This window comes from Dufourea novaeangliae, unplaced genomic scaffold (assembly GCF_001272555.1).
Source record: "Dufourea novaeangliae isolate 0120121106 unplaced genomic scaffold, ASM127255v1 scaffold13, whole genome shotgun sequence".
NCBI classification, from domain to species: Eukaryota; Metazoa; Arthropoda; class Insecta; order Hymenoptera; family Halictidae; genus Dufourea; species Dufourea novaeangliae.
Window position 1 is genome coordinate 262,906 of NW_015373884.1, and position 17,008 is coordinate 279,913.

The window sequence follows — 17,008 nt, forward strand, 5'->3', positions numbered from 1 at the left end:
TATACAAACGCTGCCCAGTCTACATAATTAACCGGATAATATAATAGAAACGATTCTTCTTCCAAAAATATTATTCCAAATGCTGGTTCGAACGATAGTATTTCAAATATATATTTTCAATAAATTTACAATTATATATGCTTTAGGTACATCTCAGTTGAAATTCGCCCACCACTGTAATAAGTGCTTCTTCGGTAGATTTTTTCTTTTGCTCGCATCCCCCTCTTTTTTTCCCTATCGTTCATTATATAGCATCTTATAAATCATCACATCGCGAACGACGACATCGATCGATTGTCATACACCAGTGGCGCCATACACGGAAATCATTTCGAAAGCAATGGAAGGCACTATTCAGACGTTCCATATAGACACAATTAGCGGCCGGCGATAATTACAAAATGACACGGTACATACACTCGCCGCTCGTATTTACAGTCAGCTTGTTGCCGTTTGCGTGGATTTCAGCTGTGTGTAATCGATTTCGTTTGGGTGATCTCAGCTGTAATTCGATTTCACGGTACCCTCGACTGGCTAATATCTTTACGAGCTATTAGATTATCAAGGTGTTGGTACACGTGACATCGTTTAATCGATGGTGTAATCCGTAAACGGTTGATTCTACGTGAAAAAATAGATTGAATACGTGAAATGTCTCCTTATCGGAGGTCTCGTTTTCGAAAATGCTAATTTTCACTTTACTTCAACATTATATTACAACCTGATAGAGAAACAGAACAATCGTTTCCTTACATCGAATGTTTGTGAACATGATTATTTCAAATATCTATTCGCGTATGATATTAATACAGAAAAATCGAACTGGAAACATTTGAAGAAATTTTCACGAAATTTTCAGAGAAATTATTTTCAAAGTATCTTCAGTTTTTAATATAAAATACGTTACTCCCTATCGTCTTCGACGATATTAAATGAATGTCAGCAATTTTTGTGTCGTTGAAGGTTTAAAGTGCTTTGTATTGATAAGATCAACGGTAACATTTGTATAGCTTTAGATTTATTTAGCATAACTTTTTAAATTTCCTCGTCGCATAAATACAATAGTAGGAGTGTAAACATATTTTTTGCACGCAGTCGATAATTGCTAATTACTTTAAAAATAACACGATAATTGTGTAATAAATTTATTGTACTTTTTACGGTATAAATAAATATGCGGGCGACAATAGAAACTTTTGGGACTATTTTTATTCTAGATCATAAATTTCACGAAAAATACAACTTTTTAAGTAGGATTACACCCTTAAGTATGTTTGATGGATGTCCGTAAATAGAAACTCTTGGTGTTATTCTTTTTGTTTATTGGTTCACACGCTCTAAAATGTACAACTCAACAACGTCATCATTTCATCGAAAATTCTTGTTTATTATCGCAAACGTTGTTTGCGCTACATCACCATTCGCCTTTAATGGACATTCGAGGTACACATGCAAGATCTTTGAAAAAATGAAATATTTAATTGAAAATATTATTCTATACTTTCAATTTATTGTTCACGTAGAATTTATAGTTTTCTGGTTGTTTCACCAATTCAACGACACTTTTCACAGTTGAACACTAATTTTTCGGTTAATTCAATGCTTAAATGTTAAAAATAAAATCAATGACACAAGAGATTAACGCACGATGATAAATCATGACTCTAAAGAATTTCTAGTTCCATTATCAATTACATTTCCATTGTAGATTCTTAACTACAATTCCTTTAATTGTACGGTGTTTGTTGCTGAGGAAAGTGTAAAAAAGCATTGGTAACTTTGAGAAAATAGCCGAGAAAATAATGCTGGCCTTCCAATCATTGTCATGTAGAAGTTATTGTAAACTTCAATATAATTTGTGAACAAATTTTATTTCAACCCTCTATATCCGTTTCACATTACTCACGATCAGTTTTTCTACACAAAACTAAATAAAACAAGATGGTACGAGGTTCCAAGTGGATTTTGTTGTTCAGAAGGAAAGGAAGAAAACAAAACAATTACGTCCATTTCTCGCACATGCAAGCGACTTCGTTGCGGCTTCTCGATCGATGTCGGGCTCACGACGCTAAAACGTTTTTAAGTACAATACTGCGCAATAGCATGACTCGAACATGCTACCGATACAATCGTTTATGGTAATTGGTCCTGAAAAAATTCATAGAAACAAAGTCTGGTTAGGTATATAAGTGATCTCGTGTAGGTAGTTAAGCGCCTTTTCACACACGATACGAAAAAAGAAAAATAGTTGGATCCCAGATGGGAAATGGAATGGACATTACCTAAGAATCTGCGCTTTCTACGTGCCTACAACTTACACATACCTCTCTACTCTACGCTCCTTATGTTAGTCGCGATGATCAGATCCGGGTGTATATTAACGAATGCATTCTTAGACTGAACTGGTTAAATCGGTGGTACCACTTTGCCGACTGAAAACGCTGTTCACTTTATAGCTGTGCCGCGACACATCGAACCATCCGTGGATAATTAACTCGTTGCTACGTATACTGACTCCAGAAACTATTGCTACTTTCGTCATCGTTCCACAGATTTTAACTATTCAACGACATATTTTTTTTTCTACTCCGTATGTGTATATATATGTATACATATACATAATATGTATATATATATATATATATATATATATATATATATATGTGTATATAAAACTGGGTTATCCTAAAATTTGTAATCAACCGAAGAAACGGTAATAACCGATAACTCGAAACAGCGTTCGTTATGGCGCACGTTTAAAGTATACATATATCGGATAAATATCGAGTATAGTTTACAAGCGATGCAAGTCAGTGCAAGCGTACAGTATACACATTGTTCTATTAATTCTGTCGGCAAAGTCGAACGGTACATGCGTTGTTATCTCGGCTGGCTTAACGTACTACATACTTCTTTTTTCTTTTTTCGTCTGGCCTAGATCCCCGATCTGCGATCGTGTTCTCGCGTTCGAGTCTTCGAACGACCCTCGGGCGGAGGGTCGGAAAGCGGTACGAAACGAAACCGGAAAGAAAACGGTGATCTTCTGTCGATCCCTGTATCGTTTCCCGCGGCTATAAAATTTATTCTACGCTAAAGATTAAGTGAACGGTATAAATCATACGAGTGAACTTAAATTAACATTGTGTTTGTTAATGTAACGAACGATATTCGATGGAGAACATTAATGCTGTTTGACGTAAACGACTGTACATGTATTCCGAAAGCAACTGTATCTATGGTTTCTTTTCCATTTTAAATACATACGCGTTTTAATTAAACGGAGACAAAAATATTTTATTCCACGTTACTTTGCGTGATCCGTCGAGCCCGTGTTTTATGACGTGCAGAATGCTCAACGATCGATTTTACAGTTTGTCAACATTGAACTTCATGAAACATCGGCTCGCCCACGATACGTTAGAAGTTATCGGTAACAATCGATAATTCGTTCGGGTTCATATAATTCGTACGATGTAACAGATAAACAGGTGAATATACATCACTGAGTCAGCTCTGAGAATCTGGGAGAACATCCGTATCTTTATATTCATTCCTTTTTTTCTCACTTTTTTTTCATACAACTCGCATTCGAAACTTGAACAGGTGCAGGATCTCGTAAACAGCGATTACCGGACGATAAAAAGCTAAAAATCATAAGTGTATCCTGGAAAGTCTTTGGATATGACATTCTTCGCGACATGGTTATCGTTTACGATTTAAATTATCACTAATGTCGTTATCGATAATGATATTGTTATATGATTATTACGTATAACTCGGTCAGGTGCAATTCATTGTTCTTTTTTTTTCTTTTGTTGGACCGTTACGTCATACGTACAGAACGCTTGTCACACCGAGGGTAAAGTGGGAAGAGAACTAATCATTTTTTTTTCTTTCAAACGTAATATTTCAGTGCTACGATGAGACCAGAAGTCGAGCGGACATACATATGTGTGACTAGATGCAGTTATCAAGGGACCGTGTGGACTATGAAAATGTTCGTGGCGTGATATTTACACAGTCTCTAAGTATGCGTTGTTCGGCGACGAGTGTCAAAAGGGGTTGGGCGAAGGAGAAGGAGGGAGGGGGCGGAGATATAACCTCGAAAAAACTTTAAGGCCCGTTTACGTGGATTCTCCTCTCTCTCGGTAACAATATGTCAACAAATTGCGTGGCTGTCGGTTGATTTGAACTGCCGGAACCGGTTAATCGGTGCGTCGGAAGAAATTTTCTCTTAAAAGGATCTTTAATAACGTGCTTTCCAAACTTTAGACACGCATCATGCAAAAAACGCTACTTTTATTGTACCAATCGACCCGTTTTCTTTGTTTTTTCTTGTTTGTTTATTCAGTCGAATTCGAAGCTTTAAGGTCAACGATGCAATAAAATATATGAATTTTGTACAGCAGTCGAACTCAGTTGATACTGTATAAAGACAGTTTCTCTAACAATTGATTCATTATTTCTCTTCGTAAGGATACATACAGTATAATAATATATGTATGTATATATATATATATACATACACATATAATCTGAGGACGCTCTTATAGTTGTGTGTTAATATACAGCAGTTTGTCTTCGAATCGTATTCTTTTGTCCCTTTTGAATTCCCAAGACAAATAAATGATCACCGTAGACTCGTCGCTACTGTGCTTTTCTTCCTTTTGGATTCATCGTTCAAGAAATAGGTTAACGAAACGATAACGTAAGTCAATAGAATTGGTAGGCCTGTTATATTCGAAAAAACAACGGTATCTTCATGTATAACACGTGGTAAATTTTATATAATACATATATGTATATATACGAATATGTTTACAGTTGCACGGGTAGATGCATATATATATATATATTTCGAACGAAGACGCAGAACCGCGAGAAATCGTCTAAATATATGTATATCCCTGAAACGAGATATATGGATTCCGCAACCGCCAATCTCGAACTCCGTCGATCGAAACGATACACTTTCTGTTCTCGTCTTCAAGCTTCGTTCACGCGCAAACCCCCGCAAAACCGTGCATCTATCGATTATAACAGTTCTTCTCTCTCTCTCGATAAAACACGTAAACTATGAAATGATGCTTGTAAAATTCTTATAATCGATTGATGCAGTTATAACAAAAACTTTATTGCAGTGTCTGCCCACGAGTAAAACTGTCGTAGTATCCCCGTTCGTTTTTTATTCTAGTCTTTTTATACGGCGAGTGGTCTCACGTTTTCCCCTCGGTCCATCAGGCTTGTGTCGTTTCGATCGACTGTGTTCCATGTATTACAGGTAGCACATAGTCTATGGTGATTTCCATACGAAGATATCGCGAGTCAAAGCATTGTCCTTTTGCATGAAAATGAGGTCGGTCGGTAAACATTCGTCTACGTGGATCGAAATGAATATTAAACACAAATGAAATTCACTCGAATACCAGAACAAAGGTGTTCCGATAAGCATAATTTTAATTTGAAATAGAACGGAAACAAGTGATAGACCCTTGAGAACATTTTCACTTATTTACGACAACGAGAATGCCTTTCGTATCCTAACCATAACGTGCACTGATTACTGTATAGAATTGTCTATAATTAATGATACTCTGCACGAACTCGACTCTAAGGTCTGTACAAATGTTGTTAAAACGTTACTCAAACAAAATTGCACGGCTACTCACGCAATTCAAGGACACAATCTACATCGTATACATTATATATCTATATATGTTTTATATACTATATACATAAAATATATAGTATACGCATATGTATAAATATATAATTTCTAGTAAGATTAATAGCATTAGTTGTAATATTATAAACACCTTATCAAATGTGTGTTTCTGGTTAAACGACAAAAAGGAAATGTGTTACTGGAGCGTATCCAAATATTCTTGTATTTGGAAGTGAAAACCGCGTGTCTGCAAATATTCAATGCTTCATCGAGATACCTCGAAGAGGACGCGCGTTTTCTTTAAATTCATTCAATGTTTACACCTACAGAGAAGTATAGTAGATATACATACTATACGTATATACAAGACGCTACACTTCATGAGAACATATTATTAATACTAAAATCTTCTTGGTGGTATTTATTGTTATTTAGTTAATAATAGATTATTAATATCTAATACCTATTTATTTCCTCATCTCTGTTCGTGTTTATTCGCTCCCTCTCTCTCTCTAAATATTTTTTTTTCTCTCACTCACACTCTCTTTCTCTCCCACTCTCTCGCACGCTATCGTTCGCTCGCACTGTTTCTCTCCTTTTTCGTGCATAATTACTTCAGTGAATAAACGATCGATTACTTGAGAGGCTCGTTGCTTCCTTCTTCTATTATTTTTCATTTCTCTCCTCTTTTATTTTTTTTTGTGGGTTAATATCCTTTCACCTCTTTCATTTCCTTTTTTTTTTTCTTCTTCGTTCAGGGTAATCCTGCCTCGTGCGGTACATCGTCCACCGGTATCGTTGGAAAATATATTATAGTTTATCGAGTAGGGGAGTGGAGGGGAGGGCGAAAAGCGAACGGAACGGAAACGAAAACGGAAAAACTGCTTCTGTACATTTGTCGTGTCTGCTTAGAACCATTTGGTGTGCAATTACCTTATATACTGGACAACTCTCAGTGACCTTAGTCCTTCTTGTCGCCGTCTTCGGGGTCCTTAAGCGTATGCCATTGAGCAATAGGACGTCTGGGGCAAGCCAACATGTCGGACCAGTGTCTCAACTCTGTTCCGCTCGCGTTGTACCCCAAGACGACCTTCCCAATGGGTTCTGAGGTGCCGATACGATCGTAGTCGACTACCGTGACAACCAATTCCACTTTCTAAACGCGAAATCGCGTGATTAATATATTGTCCCACAGGAAAATATATCGCCATACCTTCCGGACTATAAAAACCATATGGATAGCAGAGGATCTCAACTCAGAGGGGTGAGAAATAGTTTCATTTCTCTCCAGTCACAGAGTGACAACGCTATCACCTGGACCGTGACCCTTTGATTTGAGATTCATGATATTTTTTCTCAGTTGTAGAGGACCTCTTATTATTTGTTAAATATCTTGTCAGATGAATGTAGAATAGCCTCTGAATAATAGAAATGTGCAAAATATTAGACTGGAGCTTTAAGAAATCAAACTAGGGTAAATAACCCCATTACGGATGGTGTCTGTATTATGGAGGGTTAATTATATTTCTATGAATTAAAAACACTATATTTATACTACATCTAATATAACTTTTTTATAGAGTATAGTTTAGTTACGCTTTTATATGAAGGAATTGAAACATTTTCAATTTAAACTCTTTTATTTACCTAGTTTCGTATTTTAATGTTGAATCTGACAATTTTGTCGTGATTCTTCAAAGAGTCTAAACAAAAGTGTTAAGAAATCCTAAATGCACGAAAGCAAAGATAAATAATATACTTTTATGGAATGAAATGAGAAAAAAACATACTAAACACTTTTAATAAGACACTCCATAATTGGCGCAAAAAACTTTTTTTATGTTCGTTCGGTATTTCATTACTTTTCAATTATTTCATAGAAAACTACTTTTTGGAGATTCCAGAGGAAACTTACTAGAGAGTTCGAAAAGAAACAATTATCAATAATTTCTTACTATTTCTTAACAAAAACAAACTCATCGGGCCACTCATCTGTCCATAATTGGATCACTTACCCTACTTAAAATTGAAACGAAAATAACGTTTTGTTCTGATTCTGGTGTAAATTCAATGCATAATCTCAATATGTATTTTTCTGTTTTGAATGAAGTCAATATACATAGATGAAACTAATACCTACAACGTGAAATGTGATAATTGCTTTGGAATAAAGGATATGTATACCTCGATCACATAATTACGTTACTGTTTTTAAGTTATCATCTTAAAAATCATAAAATTTACGAATTTTAATACAAGAATTACCTGATACTTTTGCAAATAATTGACAGAATAACAGAGAGAAAATAGTATTGAATTTAATAATTGCACGTATTATATCTGTAAGCTACGTCGGAATTTAGAACAACATTTTTGTGTCCCTTTAATTAGAGGCCCTCTACAAGACTTCCTTCAAATTTATCAACATGGGTGTTACCTTATGATCATGCTGTGCACAGGTGAAGCCTTTTTCATAATTTTGATCACTTTAATACGTCATAGTCTATCTTATACATATAGGTACTAAATACGTGGTACAATTTGTAAAGAAAAATTTCTTTATACTTAAATACACTCATATGAATAGTCAACTTCAATGAGAACGTACTTTAAATATTTTCTTCTATTTACAAAATTCTTATAGTATATTCGTTAGTAAAATGGTATCCTTGACACACGCATCGCAGATTATTATAATATTCACAGAATTAAATTTCAGTTAAAAACACGTAATGTATTTTTGAAAAAAAATTAATTTATCTAAGTACAATGATAAAACTTCTACGAATGAAAGTTTATATTTTCAAGTTTTAACAAAGTAACCGATACTTTAAGGAAAGAATTAATTCTTTTTTGATTGTACCAAAACCCACGGAATTGTACAGCGTAGGAATGTGATACTGCGTTAGCTTATGATAATATTAGCATTTCCAAGATGAGAATAAAATACATAACAGAAGAATATACGATAATATTTTAATTAAAATCATGAAGCTGTAACAAGATATTCTTGAATTGTCCTTAATCTTTCACCTATGGAAGATATACAGGGTGGAGCAATAACTATGTCCACTTTGAATGTTGCCGTTATTTGTAATAATATGAAAAAATGTTATATACAAAAAATGACGAGCATTTCATTCCAAATCCAGTGGTATATACATATATTCATGAAATTGCCTCCTAGAGTTTGGCAAATTTTTATTATTGTACAGGATGGTGCAATAACTATGTCCACTTTGAATAGTGCCGTTATTTGTAATAATATGAAAAAATGATATATACAAAACTTACACGGTATAGAGGGGGGCATATTGTGACACAAACATTTTCTGCGTGGGTGAAGGCAAGAAGGAGATTTCAAGGTCATCACTATTTTTTTTAACGGAATGCTATGTTTTCTTATCGCGATGTGACATCCGGTGTTGCGACGACTTCAACGAGCTATCACTCAAGGTCATGCAAGGTCAAATGTGGTAGTAAAATAAACTTTCTTACATTACAGGAGATGCTCGAAGTGGTGACCGTTTGCGTCATTGCAAAGTTGCAATCTTCGTGTCGCTGCATCACGTGCATGCCTTATCGTTTCTGAACTTATTTTAGCACATGCTGCAATCATGATGCAGCAATACGAAGATTGCAACTTTGCATTGACGCAAACGGTCACCGCTTCGAGCATCTCCTGTAATGTAGGAAAGTTTATTTTACTACCACGTTTGACCTTGCATGACCTTCAATGATAGCTCGCTGAAGTCGTCTCAACACCGGCTATCACATCGCGATAAGAAAACATAGCATTCCGTTAAAAAAAATAGTGATGACCGTGAAATCTCCTCTATGCCTTCACCCACGCAGAAAATGTTTGTGTCACAATATGCCCCCCTCTATACCGTCTAATTTTTGTGTATAACATTTTTTCATATTATTACAAATAACGACAGTATTCAAACCCAAATAGGAGAAAAACGTCCTATGTACATCCGATGGACGTACGTTCCGGACGTTCTGTACATTCGGAGGATGTCCCGAAATGGTCCATATGTCCCCATTAGGTCCTCGTTAAGATCTTTAAACGTCCTAGGAAGGTCCTATTTACAAAGAGGAATGTCCTGAGGACGTCCTGTGTCAACATTCTCAGAATGTTTTCCGAATGTGTAAAATTGCGGTTAGGTTTCATTCTGTGCAAGGTGCCAGGAGTTAGGTTAGGTTAGTTTGTGTTTAACAAATAAGAGATTAACTTTCCTGCGATTGCCGCACTTAGTAGAAATTAAATCTAGTTAGTTCCTGTTAATAAATAAGGTTAAATTTCTTGTAAGGAATTATAATGAAAATATAGATCTGGGGATTATGATCTCCAAGTACATTGTGTTTATTTCTATTTTCACAGCAAAACTCTGATTCTGTGTTGGTTAGAGAGAGTTTAAGAAAAAACATGTTTTTTCAAGTTTCTTGAGGTTTTCGCACAAAACCATTAGTGTCGTTACACTTCTCTATTGATTCTTTAAAGACTGACACCTTGTTCATGGGGTTCCATCACCTTGCACGGAATGACATTGGCAAAAATACTAAACGAAACCATCCAAAATGTAAGTTTTAAGAATATCCTTAGGACTTTTTGGACGGACGTTTCTAAAACCGAAATTTAAGTCTTGAGAACGTCCGTAGGACTTTTGGGACGGACGTTCCTAGAACATCCGAAATTTAAGTCTTACGAATGTCCTAGGGATGTCCAAAATGGACGTAGGACATGCGGATATAAACTGGACATGAAACGGACGTCCTTAGGATGTACGGTGCTATCTGAGAAGTAGACATAGTTATTACCCCACCATGTATATGTAGTCAAATGGAATTAATTGAATGCAGGCTCTTGGGCTGAATAAAAAGTACAAGATTCAGCGTAAAGTGAGCATAAAAAGGAGCACATACGCAAGCGGTAGAAATTAATTAAAATTTTTTAATCAAGAAAAACAGCAGTCTTTCGATATATGCATAAAATTTAATTTCGAAACTGTAAGCGGAGCGATTAGAAAATGTATCGTTTAGCAGTTTTCATATGATTAGAAAAAAATAATGCATTATGGATAATATAATAAAATATTACGGTAAATGGTCTTACAGTCCGGAAGCATGGCATCTTTAAAATATTTATTTGAATATTAAACCCTTCATAAGATCGAAGCAAATTAGCGATACTAAAATTTAAACTACAAATACAATGCAGGGCAATTTTTAATTTTTCAAAAATATAAGCTCAGAAAATATTACATTTTAGTCCACCAATAACAATATAGCTTGTTTTAGTATAAATTCTATACGTTATATGTACTACTATCGTCTTATGAAGGGGCAATCTTACACTACACACGGGCCATCTGTATTCATAATTACACACAATTTTTCTTTGCAAAGAAAGTTCATGACACACACACGTATATATACAGTTTACAATAATTTATAATGTGACCGCATTATTCATGCCTAATGCAAGGACGAAGTTAAGCATAATTCAAAACGATCATGATTTTCTTGAATAACGAGTGAAATATTAATACAAGATGTCCGTTTGTAATAAATATAACTACTTGCTTCTTATTCTATCAGTATAAAAAAAGTAATTAATAAAATTATTGTAGTAGTTTCTGTTCGATAAACGAATAAAACAGAAATGTGCGTTGTCTAAGTTAGTAAGAGTGTTAGCATAGTTTAAAATGATAGTACTGTTACTGTTACCTGTGTTTGTTGACTGTGTTAAATAAACGTAAGAGAAACGGTGGTGATAATGTATAAATGTTAAAAATGCGTACCTTTATCTGCTCGAAGGGTACCTCGAACGTAAACGATTCGTTGTAATACGGATTAAGGGTGCACTTCTTGATGGTTGTCTTCTTTTTCTTCAATCTCTTGCCGTTTTGCATCAAAGCGATTTTCACGTAAGGATCCGACAGACCACCGACGTCCATCTTTTTCAGGTTTTTCGCTTCCAGAATGACCACCGTTAATTTACCAGCCGTGGGCACGTACCGGAGGGAGAAGCAAATGTCACCCAATTTGTTATCCTGTAATCCACAAATTTACACAGAATCAATTAACAATTTCTGCCCTTACAACCGTTTCATCGACTACATGCATTTTTCTATCTATGTCTGCAATATTCTTTTCTTTTAACCTTTTCACGGTGCAATTTTGTTTTAGGAAATATGTATCTGCGCGCGTAATTAAAATCAAAAGATGACGAGTCTACTCATCAAACGCAGAGTAAATGCACCTACAATAATTTTATTGTTCCAAAGTTCATTAATGTAACAAATATTATTAATAGAAACTTAAAAAGTTGGTGATTAAAGAAAAGAGGAAAAATTCAGATACATGAATACCTCATACCATTTGATTCCTTTATTTTAATAAACGAAGTATATTTTACAATTTTTACTAATATCTCAATTTTTGTAGTAAAAGGTATTTTCTGTTTTCACATGATGAGTATACACTAAAAACCAAATAAGACCATAACTGCTTCGCGCAGCTGGAATGAGCACCAGAGGTCTCTTTGTAACATGGGCGATCAAATTTGTTATATACCGGGTGACATAATGAAGTAAGATACGAATACTTATGAATTGGCACGTTTGTACTTCACAGTCACTCAATGTAGGATGCTACACGAGGCATAATGATGCACAATTGTTTACGACGTTGGTAACTAAGGTAACCGAAAGGCATATGCGCAAACAAGACCGAAATTCGTCATTTCGTAGTTATGGCCTTATTTGGTTTTTAGTGTACTTGTCATTATCCAAAAAGTCGTCATTTCCTCATGACAAGTATACTCGTCAAACACCGTTAAAGGATTACTCTGTTCTCTTTTGTAAATTTATTTTTGTTCTAAAGTATATCCATATTTAGTGCCATCTCCTTATTATTAAAACTTTGGTTGCAAACATTAATATTATAATTGTTTCTTTCTAAGTGTACTAAATAAAAATATAACCTAACTTAACCTATGTTTTTATATCTATTAAATAAAAACAACCGCTTTTCCTAAAAAAAGATCCCTAAATTATCAAATAAAGCCTTAAATTTTTAGTTTTCATTTCTGTTTTTCCAATATACCTATGTTTAAAAAAATTATACTTTCGACATTATGCTTTTCCTAACGTGCTGTATGAAATGTATGCATTATCTAGTAAATGAATACATTTATTAGAAATAGTATACATTATTACATTCGGTTCAACTTCTGCTCAATTCGTACGTAATTGCATATATTCACTAGTTAATGTATAAATTGACTAAATTTCACATTTTTACTGTGACATATATACATATGTACATAAAATATGCATATAAAAGACATTAGCTGCATATGGGTATCGTCCCACATAGATGTTCTAAGCAACGAAGAAGTAGACTCTCTCGCCAAAAAAGCAACATTACTGGAGCCAACGAACAATATACAGTTACTTAGTACAGATTTCCATGGAAAATATAAACTTAATGCCAATTCTAACACTAAAAGGTGCAATGAAGAACAAGGCCTACAGAGAGGACAAGAATATTTTCAACTCTACAACGCTAACACAAGTAAACCTTGGTATTACAAACGGAACCTACCAAAAAGAGTAATTACTACGATTAATCGATGCAGAGCTAATCATTATAATCTCGCGATATATACCCGGTATCGAAAAAAAGTGCTCATATCGAATGAAGCGAGTACTCGACATGAAAGATAATGAATGTGAAGGTGGTTGTCGTTCAGTTATATTACTAATATTACTTTCTTAATAAATGTTCGTTAATAAAAGATATCTTCGTTATAATCAGAGATGGAAAATTTAATTTTCTAGAGAAAGTGTTTCGAATAACACGTTAAAAAGTATTTCGTCATTTATAATCATATAAACGTAGAAATTCCAATTTTTATAACAAAATAAGACTTCTTCCTGAATGAATCGACATTTGGCAAAGAATTATTTAATATTATTAACTGTTTAAAGGTCAGGATGACGCCGTCGAGTACTGATGCTTTTCACTATGTATTATTTCAATAAAGTTCTGCTCGACTCGATTTAAAGTACATTATATTGATAAAAAAAATCATTATATTCATTTTCCTTCGGTACAATTAGGTATCGATACTTTTGAGGCGATACTAATTGTAAGTAGATAGCGATGCTTTCTTTCAATACAAGTTATGAGTAAATGTATTGATACCTTGACGGTATTGGTTTATCCCTAACTGTGAATATGACACACAATATCTCAGTCACGTTATCTGGCAACGTTCAACGTATGATTCCCAAAGAGGAACCCTCATAAAAAAATAAAGAAAATGTAAACACTCTCTACCTCTCGATATTCAGGCTCTAAAATTAATGTGTCTTCTTCAAAAAGTGCGAGCTCAAAATTTAACTAACTGTTATATTTGTAAAATAAATGTACCACTTATGTAGTTTAAAAAAACAATTTAGCCGAAATAATGTACCGAGTAAAATCATGCACAGCTGTATAAACCTCGTAGAGGTTGTGGTAAGCTTACATAAAAAAAAATATGCGTATACGTTATTTTACCTGGCCGCCTTCACCCTCGACGCTCTGAAGTTCTCTCCACTCCTCGATCGTTTGAGCCAAATCAACTTGGCAGAGCGGAACCTTCACTTCTCCGATTTGGTCGTGTTTCGAGAACCTGTCGAAATCGAATATCGCGAACACGAGTGTCTTGTTCATAGCGTCTGCGTAGGGGACGCCCTGAAAGTACGAACGGTTCATTAATTTTCTATGTCTGTCTGAGTGTATCGCATCGCATTAAAATCATTGGTGTCGGCGACGAAATAATGGAGAGAAACCGAAGACTGACCTTGAATGTGAAAGTCTCGTTGAAGACCGGACTGAGTGTTTTCCTATGTACCTTCGTCTCGAATTTCTTCTTCTTGTCCGGCAGTAAGTATACTTTCACGTATGGATCGGATGTGCCACCCATGTCTAAGGCTGGCAGGTCTTCGGCTTGTATCACTGTTACCGCCAGGCTGTTCGTATTGAAGTCGTATTCGAGCTGCAATTATTATCCAACATGATTATTATTAATATCATACCTGGGCAAATTTTATTTGAAATAAAAATAAGAAATAACTATTTGAAATAGTTTATTTCGGAACTTTATTTCCTATACTATTATTTGAAAATGAAAAATATTATTGATTCATTTGAAATAATAGCAATTTCAAATAATAAATTATTTTGTTATTTTTGTATTTCAAATTTGGCAAAAAAAATAATATGCCATAAAAAGATTTTATTATAAGAAATCTTTACAGCAATTTCCTTTAAACAGAACCCGCTCATCGAAAAGCTTATCCGTGGGAGATTTTTCAGACCTAGTTAGCTGATATAATGTCGAAGTTTGTTAATAATATTAATAATAACTTCCCCATACAAGGCACGGATGTAATTGAAATTTTTCCATCAAGTGATAATTTCATAATTAGTTCTAAGAATTATTTAAAACGATTAAAAAATAAAATAACATGTTATTTGAAATAATATTTCAAATAATGTTATTTCAGACGTGATCACAGGCATGGGAATAATTGTTTAATAACATAACATGTTATTTGAATTAATATAATATTTTAAATAATATCATTTTAGAAGTGCCCAGGTCTGGTTAATATAATGTTCTATAAAATCCTTCTATCAAAATTCTGATTCGTATTTCTGAATTGAGAAGTCAAATAGAAAGAAAACTACTTTTAATATTTCACGTTCCGTCTTTTTCAATCTGTTAGTTAAAGAAGGTACTAACGAAATAGTGACCATAACTTCTTGTTTTTCCACAGATAAATACTTATTAACATGATCTTTGGTTTTGTCGATTTTTCTTTTAAAAAATCAAGAAAAGACGATCGAACCTTTTTACATCGTGGCAAGCTATAATTTTTTAAAAAATTTTTCTCTTTCACAAGGTACATTTATTATCGAATCGATCAAAAGATTCGACTTAAGTATTGGTAAAAGATTTAGCGTGTCTTTATCATTCATTGTGGACACGTGTAACAAACCATTCAACCAAGTTAATGAATTAATTATATAATACTATGAAATAATCTAGTTATGCTATTAGGATATACTATAATAGTTTATATTGTAATAATAATTAATAGCTAAATATTAATTCGGTTTTTAATGTGAAGTCAATAATAAACACTGTTTATCAACAATAAGCCCCGACCTTCACTGATGTCAAGTAAATAAATACAACTTTTCATTTTATATGATACCTCATGCTCGTTCAGCATGTCTATACCGGGTGTCTCCAAAATCGTGGTACTACCGGGCCGGAGGTGGTATTTCATGCAAAAGTAAGTCGAAAATAAAGAATAACATTTTTTCATTTATGGCTTCGTTTTCGAGATAACCGGATTTGTCTGTTTATTGTCTGTTTATTGCATTCCGTTTCTACTTATTACTATAACGATTACCCGCGTTTCAGATTAATTGTCAAATCCGATTTTCTGGAAACATCAAACCTTAAACGAAAAGAATGTATTCTTTCTGTTCGACTTACTTCTTCTTACAGAATTACCAGTGTTGTACCACGATTGTTAAATGTGAATTAATTTAAAACATTACATAATTTTAAAAAATAAGGAAATCACCGTTTTACGAAGAAAAAATTTTTTCACTGAAACATGTCAACTTTGAAAATTCATAAAAATTCAATAAAAGAAAATATTGTAAATAATTTTATGAGAAACAATATGCCCAAATTTGAAATCATTGGGTAAATAGTTTGGGAGATATGCTGAATGTCAGCTGATAAGATCCTGCCAGACATGACACTAGACAACGTTCTATAACCATTCGTAATTTTAAATAATAATTAATGTATGAAAATAAAGTTAAAATGCTGCCTTACATCCCTTAAAATCAAATATTTTACTCAATAATTACCAATGAAAGTAAATTGTGTAATATATATTGCAATATAGCTTAGTACACTATAATATAAAGTGTATAAAGAATTAGAGGTTAACATAAATTCCAATGAAACTATCAGTTCTAGAATTTCAGTAATTGTAAAATAAAAAATCTGAAATTCGTTATTTTGACGAATTCGGTAGTTCTAGTCTTAAATTGACTTCTTACGACAGATTTCCCAAAACTAATAAAGTCAAAAGGAAATCTAACGTTATACCTTATATTGAAGCTTCCCGAGTTTCACTTCGCTCTGTTTACTTTCAGCCTCGTCCGGTTCCTCCGCGTTGTCGGTCAGCTCTTCCATATCCGGCTGGACCTTAACAAATCGAAGTGGATTCCACGAGTGTAGAATGTGCGTCTAAC

At 34.0% G+C, this 17,008-nt stretch overlaps 1 protein-coding gene across 3 annotated transcripts in view; it reads right to left on the reverse strand.

Annotated features, from left to right (window-relative positions):
• Positions 1-5,836: 5,836 nt before the first annotated feature.
• The window catches only part of LOC107190983 (synaptotagmin 1), a 63,087-nt gene continuing 51,915 nt past the window's right edge, over positions 5,837-17,008 (reverse strand). For 2 of the 3 annotated variants that reach the window (XM_015579941.1, XM_015580023.1), the window contains exons 5-9: positions 16,863-16,961; positions 14,526-14,720; positions 14,240-14,416; positions 11,473-11,724; positions 5,837-6,821 (exon numbers count right to left, since the gene is read on the reverse strand). In XM_015579941.1, the coding sequence (XP_015435427.1) occupies positions 6,627-6,821; positions 11,473-11,724; positions 14,240-14,416; positions 14,526-14,720; positions 16,863-16,961 (918 nt within the window). In that variant the 3' untranslated portion in view covers positions 5,837-6,626. The remainder of the gene's footprint in view (positions 6,822-11,472; positions 11,725-14,239; positions 14,417-14,525; positions 14,721-16,862; positions 16,962-17,008) is intronic. The other variant, XM_015580102.1, reaches the window with a different exon arrangement.